This window comes from Labrus bergylta, chromosome 15 (assembly GCF_963930695.1).
Source record: "Labrus bergylta chromosome 15, fLabBer1.1, whole genome shotgun sequence".
In the NCBI taxonomy this organism is placed as follows: domain Eukaryota; kingdom Metazoa; phylum Chordata; class Actinopteri; order Labriformes; family Labridae; genus Labrus; species Labrus bergylta.
Genome location: NC_089209.1, coordinates 16020025 through 16032067, shown reverse-complemented (window position 1 = coordinate 16032067; position 12043 = coordinate 16020025). Strand labels below are relative to the sequence as shown.

General features: G+C 38.9%; 2 protein-coding genes across 2 annotated transcripts in view; one reads left to right on the top strand and one right to left on the bottom strand.

Moving 5' to 3' along the window:
• The window catches only part of nbas (NBAS subunit of NRZ tethering complex), a 157896-nt gene extending 155094 nt beyond the window's left edge, over positions 1-2802 (bottom strand). The window contains exons 1-3 of the mRNA XM_020642042.3: positions 2670-2802; positions 2139-2190; positions 1590-1626 (exon numbers count right to left, since the gene is read on the bottom strand). Of these exons, the coding sequence (XP_020497698.2) occupies positions 1590-1626; positions 2139-2190; positions 2670-2762 (182 nt within the window). The 5' untranslated portion in view covers positions 2763-2802. The remainder of the gene's footprint in view (positions 1-1589; positions 1627-2138; positions 2191-2669) is intronic.
• Positions 2803-3031: 229 nt separating this feature from the next.
• On the top strand, positions 3032-10378 carry ddx1 (DEAD (Asp-Glu-Ala-Asp) box helicase 1). The gene is made up of 26 exons (XM_065964231.1): positions 3032-3131; positions 3262-3313; positions 3442-3505; positions 3586-3615; positions 3704-3800; positions 3980-4027; positions 4140-4223; positions 4620-4703; positions 4806-4882; positions 4977-5049; positions 5151-5227; positions 5322-5436; positions 5682-5820; positions 6083-6143; positions 6283-6381; positions 6470-6559; positions 6805-6993; positions 7521-7572; positions 7693-7839; positions 7991-8082; positions 8161-8233; positions 8521-8593; positions 8814-8856; positions 8940-9035; positions 9354-9474; positions 9707-10378. Exons 1-26 carry the CDS (start codon positions 3116-3118, stop codon positions 9835-9837), a joined length of 2223 nt encoding a protein of 740 aa, XP_065820303.1. The 5' UTR covers positions 3032-3115; the 3' UTR covers positions 9838-10378.
• The last annotated feature ends 1665 nt before the right edge of the window (positions 10379-12043 follow it).

Below are 12043 nucleotides of genomic sequence, written 5' to 3'. Positions count from 1 at the left end.
ATAGGCGTGTAAATTGGATATGAATTTAGAGATTGCAACATCGTTCTCTTTGGCGGCCCCTATGGCGATAAGTGATATTACAGTTTTTTTTTTTACCTCAACACAAACAGATTCAAAGATTGTGACATCAATCAGTATATATTCACATCATCTGGGTCCAGCTGTTTAAAAGGTTAACCTGGATAAGAATGACTCTACTCCTACATTCATATCCTTTGATTCTTTTTAACAAGCCATCTTCAAGATTTGGACAAATTAAAAAGGGAAATATTCCGATCACTTTTGAACAGCTGGGCTGGACTCCTACTCGACTATTTTTTGCACAATGAAATAAACTTCCTGATCATAGTCCTCTACGAAAACCGGAGGCAGTCTGAGAGACCAAACATGGCAAGAGCAGTTCTATAATATATAAAAAGGTTATTGATTATACTAACTGACCACCTACTGAAAGGGTTAACAGGCCTCAGAGCTTAGAGCTCGACCACTACAGACTCTGCAGCAGGTCACAGCAAGCTCTTTGTTACACTTTCCATCTGATACTTTGCAGGAAGACTGACATGAAAAGGGTCAATATTTTCAGATTCACAACGCTGGAATTTATCTCCAGAAATATATTTACTTAACAGTTTGAGGAGGTATTTAAACTTTTGTGCAGAAGAATTTAGGAAGTATAACTAAGCTACATATTGTGCTTACATGATTCAAATTAAAGCTGACTGTTGTTTATTATAAATCGTTTATTAAGTCCAGTAATAATGTTAAGTGAAGTAAAATAAGTTCAGGTTAAGCCACAGTATGTAAATGCTGGTGCTGTGTCTCTCAATAAAAACATGTAAAAAAAAGATCATGATAAAGATGCAACCAACCTTTACTGATCGGGTTCTATTTGAAATGACTTAGGAGGAATCATTTGAAAACTCAGAGACTGTCAATACTGATGCTGCAGGAAACATTAGGGATAATGTAGGTAACCAATAACAAAAAAGATATGCATATGTCATCTTTTTTAGCCAATTTATCAGGTAAATATGACATATTTAACCTTCAAACCTTTAAATCTGAAGGGAAGGCTTATCTTTTATTAAATGAGTAAACAAGCAATTATGGCTCTTGTAGAATTAAACAAGATTAAACTGGATCATAATTCATCTGAATGCCACAAAGTAAAAGAGCGGGATTTTTGTTTTTAATAGCTCATAGTAAATTTGATGTGACTTGTCAAATCATGAGGTAGCTATAAAACATAGCTATATAAAAATGAACAACAAATATGTTCCCAAGACAGGAAATAGCCTGAAAAAAGTTGTATTTACTGGTAACAACAATCTTTTATTGTAAGTATGTTGTTGCGCTTTATTAGTGGATGTAAGAAAACCTTTCCTGCCTGATGCCTGCCCAAGAGATAACTGATTTTGTATCCTTAAGATGGATAACAGATTTTATAAGGTGATGATGTCAGAATTATCTTTGTCATCACAATCACAATCGACGCTGTGGATCCTAGCTTCATGTGAAATGTGAGTCCATTTCACATAATATGATGTCAAGTGATGTGCATGTTAAGACAGTAACATACATGAACTTACCTGTACCACAAGTAGTGCAAGATCAAGCGAAATGGTCCTGTAAGAAATGCATCACAGTTAATACACCTTGTACGATCTTGTGTCACAAAGAGCGTGAACCGAACACAATAAACTTCTTGCTTGTGTACAAATAGCGATATTTAAGTAAGGCAAGGCAAGTTTATTTCTATAGCACATCTCAGCAACAAGGCAATTCAAAGTGCTTAACACTTAAAAATGTAAAAAAGCAATGACTCCCTTCACTTTAGGTTTATTTTCCTCCTAGCAGCTATACAGAATCACCGGCCTACTTTTACAGCATCTGGTGAGAATATTCTGTCCAAAGCCTTCATTGTATTCTGGATGAAGCAAACACCTAATGTTCAACACTTAAAGACATGTGGTTTTATATGTCTTGTAAGTTTTGCACATTTAGGTTCCTGAATTGAAAAGACTATATAAACTATTTAAAAGAAGAAGAAAAAAACTGTGAGATGCTGAATTGTGGTGAATCAAAAGGGGTCCTTTCAGGCATGCACAGTATCACAGGTGTGAGAAAAAGGGACTCACCAGTCACTGCTTTAGCGATGAGTGACGTGTTGTGCTCCTTGTTGCCGCGCAACTGCAAAAGGTTAGAAAGCTAAAAGTGAGCGTACAAAGAATTCACTTATTTTCTCCAGCATACAAAGTAACGTCGAGGTTATCACTTTTTTTTTTGTTGTAATAACTATTCTTTAAAGACAAAGTGTCAGTATTTCTTAGGACTGCGTTACTTTGGTTGAGCTGTGCAAAGCTTCGTCAGTCTTGCAGCCGAGTTCTTCTAAGCTGCATAATTGGCGCAAAATTATTAATGCTGTCTTATACACCCAACTTAAGTACCCATTCAACAAATAGCTAAGATTAAAAGTGCATTAAAACACTTTTCTCATTATATGTAAGTTATATGATATAGCATATAATGAGAAATGTTTAACATGCAGTAAATCAGCATGTTTGTGCTACGTGGCTTTGACCGGATGACCCACGCCACTGATTAGTTATCTATCGGGCGGTGTTGTTTAAAACACCATCGCACTGTAAACCAGCTAAATGCTCTCTAACCTGTGTGTCCGTCTCTGGCGGCCATTCAGTAATGACAAGTAAGTCGTATAAAATGTTTTCATCTTCGCCTTCAGTCAGGCTTTCTTCGGCCATGTTTACTTCCAACAGCTGTCAGAAGTCTACGGCGAGCAGCGTAGGACAAAATATAAAAAGGGGGGGGGGGGGGGGCGCGTTTGGAAAACTGCATTCAGCGCTCAGGAAAGGCAACGTCAAGGGTCCACTTTACATTCTATGATCTCCTAATAACGTATAAATATGTTGTTGTTATTAAACTCGCCTCCCTGATGAACTATGTTTGTAATTGTAACCGTAATTTACAGAAAAGGGGTAACTACCCGGAACCAATGACATACCGCTGCTTCACCGGTCCGCTAAACGAGTTGTACCGTGCCGAAAATTCTAAACACGTTACATCCGGTTGTGTTGATACCGACGCAGCAGCAGTAATGGCAGCGTTTTCTGGTAAGAAGGTGTTTCTTTAAAGTAGACTCTTTGATGTGAACGCGCCGATTTCACATTTTACTAATATTTTAAAGACATTTAAAAGTCTCATGTGACTACTAAATAACTAAGTTTGTGTGTGACTCTTCAGAAATGGGCGTTATGCCTGAAATTGCGCAGGCCGTGGAGGAGATGGACTGGCTGTAAGTGCCTGCTTGATTTAATTTAGCTGAATCGTCCCCCTTTTTTGTGATATCTGTGTATTTTAAGTTTCTCGTTTGCTGTAAGCTTAAAAAAACAATCAAATTTATGTAAAAAAACTGAATTGCAGGTTACCAACAGACATCCAGGCAGAGTCTATCCCTCTTATTCTTGGTGGAGGAGATGTGCTCATGGTAGGTTAAACCCGTTTACTTTACTTCACCAATTACAAAAACAGTAAAAGTTTGACATGTCATTTTCACTTTTTCTATAGGCAGCAGAAACTGGCAGTGGCAAAACAGGAGTGAGTAGATGACAGCGACAATTAAGTTCAAATGAGAAGTTTAAATTCAGATCGAGAGACATGAGAGACTAACACTTGTCATTCTCAGGCCTTCAGTATTCCAGTCATCCAGATTGTGTATGAGACCCTGAAGGACCAGCAGGAGGGCAAAAAGGGAAGAGCCTCCGTCAAGACTGGTGGAGCTAGTGAGACCACTTTAATATTATTAAATCTTTTTGTTTCACACGCTTACTTAAAATTTGTTCAGAATTTTGTACATAGCGCTCTCGTCTCATAAACACTGTCAGGCTAGTATCATAATAGAGGACACATTGTAAAACAAACGACCTGTCTAACCTGTTTTGTGTCTGTATTTTCGAAACAGTTTTCAACAACTGGCAGATGAATCCTTATGATCGCAGCACAGCCTTTGGTAAGCTTTTTTTTTTTTCTTCAAATATGAACATGTATGCTGCTGTTGTTCATATTCCAGCTTTGTGTCCCCTCTCCTAAATACAGCTTTTTTTTTTTTTTTATCTGTTTAGCAATTGGTCCAGATGGCCTGTGCTGCCAGAGCAGAGAGTTTAAAGAGTGGCATGGCTGTCGATCTACAAAAGGTGTCACCAAAGGTGTGTAAAGTTCTTCAGATGAATGAATGCGACCTTTATTGCCCCATGGGGTATCTTGCCTCGCACCAACAGCATTAAAACAAAAATGACAAGCATACAGGACAGCACATAATAAACATTCTGTACCTACACCCTGGAGTTCAAAGTGCATATTCAGTCTAAAGGGAGCGCTGTGAATTGGTTAAGATTCACAGCACTGTGAGCTAAATTGAATGTGTCCTGGTCGGTCATATGAGAAATGCTGCACTTTTGTTTCCTAGTTATCCTGCTACCTAGTTTATTTACACCGTCCCATTTTACTTTCAGAATGTTGGCGATAAAAATAATAGTGAAAAACTTCAAGGCAGCAAAGGTGCATTTCACATCCTGTCAATGTCCATGTCTCTCTGTGTCCAGGAAAGTACTGCTATGAGGTTACCTGCCATGACCAGGGACTGTGTCGCATTGGCTGGTCCACCAGTCAGGCAGCGCTGGACTTGGGTACGTTCTTCCACTCTTTAGGCTCCATGCTGCAGAGCGTATATTTAAAAAACAGTCACACTAGACCGACAATTCAATCCCAAACTGTATTTGTCTGAACAGGAACTGATAAGTATGGATTCGGTTTTGGTGGGACTGGAAAAAAATCCAACAACAAGCAGTTTGACAGCTATGGAGAGGTAATAATTATGGAAATGACCGGGTTAATTAGATATGCGCACACTTTTTTGGATCATTTTTAAACATGTGTTGTTTTATTTTGCCTCTTTGCAGGAGTTCACTATGCATGACACCATTGGATGCTACCTGGATCTAGACAAGGACCAGATGTCCTTCTCTAAAAATGGTGCTGCCTCCATAGCTCTAACGCTTTTCAACACGATCATGTAAAATATGTGGAATTGATGGGAAAACAGCAAAGTTACACATGTGTCTTATGTTATCCAGGTAATGACCTGGGTGTGGCGTTTGACATCCCTCAACATGTGAAGAATCAACCTTTCTTTGCTTCCTGTGTGCTTAAGGTATATTAGTGTAAATAAAGGTAGAAAACAAAGTTAACAGGTGCCAGGCTTACATTTCACTAGTTGCCCTTTTTTTCTTTTGTGTGCCACCCAGAATGCAGAGCTGAAGTTTAACTTTGGAGGAGAAGCGTTTAAACATCCCCCAAAGGCTGGATTTGTTGCTCTGGATCAGGCACCCGAGGGACACGCAGTTAAATCTTCTCAGACAGGTGCGTGGATGCAACTTTATAATATATACATTAAAGGAGTCAAAATCTAAATTATTCTTTACAAGTGTTTGAAATCAAACTCACAATCACATAGAGATGTTTATGTCTGGACTAGATACTATAGTTACTTCACAGTTAAGGTCACAAAATAAAAAATAAACAAAGGCTGCAGTATAAAAAAAAAAAATCAGCATTACTGGTTTATTACAGCACTAAACAGCTGTGTCTGCTCTGTCTTTGTTTAGGCAGCGCCAAAGTGACTCAGGTGAAAGCCGCATCCAACGCACCCAAAGCTCTGATCATCGAGCCATCCAAAGAACTGGCTGAGCAAACCCTCAACGTTGTCAAGCAGTTCAGGAAATTTGTTGATAACCCCAAACTGAGGTACGACTCTACAGATGTGATGTCAACATTAATTAAAGAAAATATGTCAATAAACTATGATCTACACAAAGAATGGATGTTTGCAAAATGATATTAAAAAGCCTAAAGAATGTTCTCAAAGCATCGTGAAGTGTTAAACCTTTTTGTCAATTTGAGCTCAATGTTCCAATGAGTTTGTACTTCCTGTTTTATACCAGTAGGTGGAGTCAGTGTTTAATTTGATGTGGTTGCACATAAAGTGTTTGTCATTCTGTTGCTACAGGGACCTACTGGTGATTGGTGGTGTGGCTGCCAAAGATCAGTTGGCTGCTCTGGAGCAGGGGGTATGTAGCATGTCTCTGAATACACTTTTAATCAAGTTTCCTGTTTAAAACTGAAGTTCTGCTCTGAGCCCCCCCTTTGCTTTTATTTTCTGCCTGGCTTCTTTTTTTTTTGGTTCATTTGTGTCTCTTTTTCATTAAGATTGACATTGTTGTGGGAACACCCGGCAGACTGGACGATCTCATCTCCACTGGGAAGCTAAGCCTGTCCCAAATCCGCTTTCTAGTCCTGGATGAGTGTGTAAGTACAACACATGAAGAGCACTATAATAAACGATAAGTGTCTCTGAAGTCACTAACCGTTTGTCTGGGTTCTGTGTCCCCTTTAGGACGGCCTGCTGTCTGCAGGTTATACTGACTTCATAAACAGGATCCATAACCAAATCCCTCAGGTGACCTCTGACGGCAAAAGACTGCAGGTAACACATGCGATGAGCTGCCCTTGTGACATTGAACATTTTACGGTTCTGTATGAATAGAAGCTTTAATTGCAGTTGCATTTGCTGAGACCGCTTTTCATATGTGGAGAACAAATTGGTTAGATGAATATTTAAACAATGCTTTTGGCACAGCAAGCAAAACAATCAGCGCATTAGAGAAAAGATGTTGTCCAAGTGGTACAACCAAAGCATTGATCATGAAGAAACAACATCTTCTCTTCCAGGTGATTGTTTGTTCTGCCACGCTGCATTCATTTGATGTGAAGAAGCTGTCCGAGCGAATCATGCACTTTCCCACTTGGGTGGACCTGAAGGGGGAGGACTCTGTCCCTGAAACAGTCCACCATGTGGTAGTGCCTGTTAATCCAAAAAGCGACCGCCTCTGGGAGCGTTTGGGCAAGAACCACATCCGGGTGAGTCTCTCATGTTAGGTCAAGGACACACATCACGTCTAATTAAAAAACTGAGATTTATTTCTTTATTTTTTTTATTTTCTTTGATAATTTCTCTAACCAAAGTTTAGTGACCAAGTTTTTGTTGATGTAATATTCATTTTGACCACAAGAGGCTGCTGTGCACCACCATTATTTTGTTTTGTTCTAAAAAAGGATGAACAGTCAAACTTCTTTCACCCCCATTTTCTTCTGTTTTTTTTTCTGGTGTTTTTTTTTTTCCAACTAGCAAAGCTTTTCTTTCCTCTTCAAAATGTTTCTTCTTTTTGAAAAGATGAAGTGTTACTGAGTTTAATGTCCAAAGGGAGAAAACTGATTATTAATTAAGATCTGACTTATTTGTCGCAAGAATGTTCTTCTTTTCCACTGGACATCTGTAGATGTTCTACAGAAGCTTTTAACCGCAATGTTTAGGATACATGTTTCTATTTATCTCTGCTTTAAATAACATTTTGACATCTTCTCTACTTTGATTCGGCTTTGGAAAGACTGATGAAGTCCATGCCAAAGATAACACCAGACCTGGAGCCAATTCTTCTGGTAAGGATTTTGGATTTGATCCTTTAAGTATGATGTGTAACACGCTTTCTTATTCCTATTATTCTATTTACAAAGGAGCATGGCTATTTTGGCAAATAAATATGTTTATCCATATTTTAGAGATGTGGTCAGAAGCCATCAAGCTGCTGAAGGGCGAGTACATAGTGAGGGCCATCAAAGAGCACAAGATGGACCAGGCCATCGTCTTCTGTCGCACCAAGATCGACTGTGACAACATGGAACAGTACTTCATTCAGCAAGGAGGAGGTAGGAAGCATAAGCCCCACTGGGATTTGACTTTTCAGCTCTCACTGGACAGAATTTTGAATACATAGATCATTCCACATAAAAACTAGATCAGTTTGATTTTTCCATTACAAATCTGTATAATCGCCGATTATTGTACTGTCCTCCTTAGGTCCAGACAGTAAAGACCACCAGTTGTCCTGTGTTTGTCTCCATGGTGATCGCAAGCCAAATGAGCGGAAGATTAACCTGGAGCGTTTCAAGGTAAAAGGACAACAATTCTTTTTTTTTTATTAAGTGCAACTTGTCTGTTGGAGTGTAAATATATTTTTGTGTTCTCAGAGGAAAGAAGTGAGGCTCCTGATCTGCACAGATGTAGCTGCCAGAGGAATTGATATCCACGGAGTTCCTTATGGTAAAGATACTGGATTCCTCTAACATCTTTTCAGATGCTAAAAAACTACCAGCTCATTACAAAATACTGCTTTGAGGCAGAGATGGTCCAGCAGTTAGGTCACACCACATATAAGGAGGTTATAGTCCTCCAAGCAGACGGCCCTGGTTCAAGTCTGACCTGTGGCTCTTCCTGCATGTCTTCCACACTCTCTCTTCCTAATGTCCTACTCTATACACTGTCTTATCAAATATATATACAAATGTATTCCTTCAATAAGATTAACTTTCACATTTCTTTTCCTCCAGTCATCAACGTCACACTGCCTGATGAGAAGCAAAACTACGTCCATCGCATCGGAAGAGTTGGCAGAGCAGAGAGGTCGAAACAAACATTCCTAAAAGAAAACAAATCACTGAGATGAAGTGAAACTTTGATTTTCTTTTGTAATCATAATTTTGTTTGAAAAATAATCTGTGCTTGTGACTTTCACTTTAATTTGCAACCTGAAACGAACCTTAGAATATCTCCCCACATTGTGATTCAGCTTTAAGACAACAGCTGACAGTATTTATCATTACCCTTACTTTATAACTTACAGAATGGGACTGGCCATCTCCCTGGTTGCTATGGAGAAGGAGAAGGTAAGGTGGTTTATAGAAATGCAATCATGCTTCATTTCATTCATTTGAAAAGAGCTGGAATAAACTGGTTTGCACATGTGCAGGTTTGGTACCATGTTTGCCCAAACAGAGGCAGGGGCTGCTACAACACCCGGCTGAAGGAGGAGGGCGGTTGCACCATCTGGTACAACGAAAAAGAGGTGACCAGAAATGCAGACGTACACAAAAGATATAAGATAATAAAGTGGCAGCGACTACATTTTGCTGATTAAAATGGGTTACTGACTCAATAAGAAGGCTTTTTTTTTTTTTTTATTAATCTGATAAGCAGCAGATGCTTTGTATCCTGACACAAACAGCACCTCTAGGTTCTGAGGGTTTGTCTAGACTGAAATCTAATACCTGTTATTTCATTTCGGAAGAACTGGAATCTCACACACATTATGTAAATAAGCACTGCCTATACTGGATTTTAATTTCTACTTGTGTGTTTTTATTCCTTTTTCCTCCAAACACAGCTCTTATCAGATATTGAGGAGCACCTCAAGTGCACCATCACCCAGTGTGAACCCGACATCAAAGTACCTGTGGATGATTTCGACGGAAAGGTCTCTTATGGTCAGCGCAAAGCATTGGGAGGTATGTTTCACAAAGTAGCAGATCATTTTGGCTAGATTAGTAACATTAGTAACACAACAACAACAGATAGTTGTCTGCCATGGGTGAATGCTAAATGGTTTGCAAACAGGCCGATATCAGTTAACAGGGTGGTTATCAGACGATACAGGTGCTTGGCAGACAAATTGATGCAACCCTAATATTGACTGCTTTTATATGAAGTGAACCAGCAAAACCTGTTTCTCTTGTCTAGGTGGTAACTACAAGGGGCATGTGGATGTTCTGGCCCCAACAGTCAAGGAGCTGGCGAGCCTCGAGAGAGAAGCCCAGAGTTCCTTCCTCCACCTGGGTTACATGCCAAACCAGCTTTTCAGAGCCTTCTAAAAAAAATTAAAAAACCTAACATCACTGTAGGCTGCTGAGACAGAATACAAAAAAACTGAATTTTCAAACCTTCTGCTTAGATTTAAACAAAGAAAATAAGTCAAAGAACTTACATGAGATGAGGAATTAAAGATGGCAAAATTACAATATTTCACTTGGTATAAAAACTCAGAAGCAGTTGGTATCCAGAAGACAATCACACTACCAATTTCTTTGTTGTCCTGTTATTTCTTTTCAGAATTAAATTTTGGTGCATAATTTGTACTTTTGGTGAAGAAAGCTTGTAAGCAGTCAGTAACTTATCTTGTTAAGACTGTTTCCCTTATTGTAAGGACTTCCTCTTGAATTCTTTAACTTCAGAGCATGAATTAATATTGGCAGGTAAATCATTGACATGTCATGCGAAGCCTAATTTGTTTTGTTTTCTTATTAATACGATTGAAATGAATATTTAAGTTAACCTATGGAGATATTGGCTGAAATGTCGTTGTATATAAGTGGGCTGATGTTTTTTTTCTGAAATAAATTTTAGTTCTTCAGAGTTTTTTTTTTTTTTATGTATCGACAAATATATCATTAAGCTGAATTTTAAAATGAGCAGCATGAATTGGTGAATTCAACCGTCACCAAGAAACATCCAAAAACTGTGGAGTGACAGAAGGTCTCTTAGAGGAGATGGGTTGCAGACATACTGATGACAGTGAATTTGGAGATGAATGAAAGTGTTCAGAAGTGAAGAGAAGACCGGAAAGAGGACGCTCTTCCCTCTTTATTCCCTTGTTGTGAGCCTTATTGTGAGGAATTGATGTCAATGTAGGATCTGGAGAGAGAGAAACAAATCTTGATCCATAATTACTCTTAAATGGAATCATTGAATCATTGAATTCAGCTTTTTCACTGAAGAACTGCTATCAGCCAAAACATGTTTTGTCACAGAGTCATTGAAGTATAAATATGGTCTGAAATTAAACAAAAAAAAATCTCTTTTTGAGCTCCCCAACATGAAGCAGCAGTGTGACTGACACGGTCCCCATTGCTGCAAACTTTGCGGGGATAAAGGCTTACAAATAATCCAATCTGTATGTTTTCAACATCAGAGACGACAATAACGGACAGCTCCCCTCAATGCAAGAAAAATAGATTGAACCTACTGTATGTGTGGACACAGACCAACCAAAAAAAAACTTTATGCTCATGAATTCACCTGCAGGATGATGTATGAAGTGTTACATTTTTTTTTTACAAAAGATGGTGTGCGAGTTGGACAAAACATATGCTAATCAATGATCTACTTGATCACAACTTCATCGTTGACTTGCAAGGTCGAGATGTAAATGCTTCATTAATGTTTGCTGATGTGATGGCACAAAATGATGTGGAGCTGCTTCTGCAAAGCTTTTGTTATCCAGCCATTTCCTCACTTGTAAGTAAACTGAGTGAGGCGCCTGGCCTTGGAAACTAAGAGAAAAGCCATGCTCTCAAGTCCTAACGTGCATGGGCTGAGTTCAACAGAAAATTAGACAGGTACGGGAATCCTATTTCCTATTCATACAGAGAGAGGTTTGGATCTAGACATGACATCGGAATCAAATGTCAGTGGCATCCATCAGTTTTGCCAGTCCTCTTCAAGGACACCTTCAGATTAAAGAGGAGGAGTACAAAATCCATCATCCGAGTTGTGACGATGTGACGACTGGGTCAAGCACTTTGGACACTCCAAGCATGTTATCTATTAAGTCCCAATTGATGCTACCGGGTGCAAGCTAGGGATAGTCTGTGGTAACTAAAAGTCAAGATTGTGAGGTCATTGATTAAACAGAAGCAGTAAAACTTGCCAACTGACTCTGATAAACATTCTATTGTGTGATACTCAGGAAGCAAAATGGACAGGTCCTCAATGTTCAAAATTGTGTTTCACACCAGATGCAGACGTGTTTTGCACTGAAGGTATTCTATTAGGCACTTTGGTTTTCCAAAAATCAAATCAAAGTTACATTATCTATAAGAGGAGAATGTGGTCGATGACTCATTTCTGAACTGCTGGATGAAAGGCTTTCTGCCAAATTCTTGCAAAGAAAATGGAGGTGTGGGGCACAAAGAGATGATAGAGCTGACTGAAATGTTCATGTGTGAAAGGTTGTTCATTGTGTTTTCAAGCTGAATTCAAAAGGCGTTGGTGCTATTAAAAGGAGATATGATAGCTTCT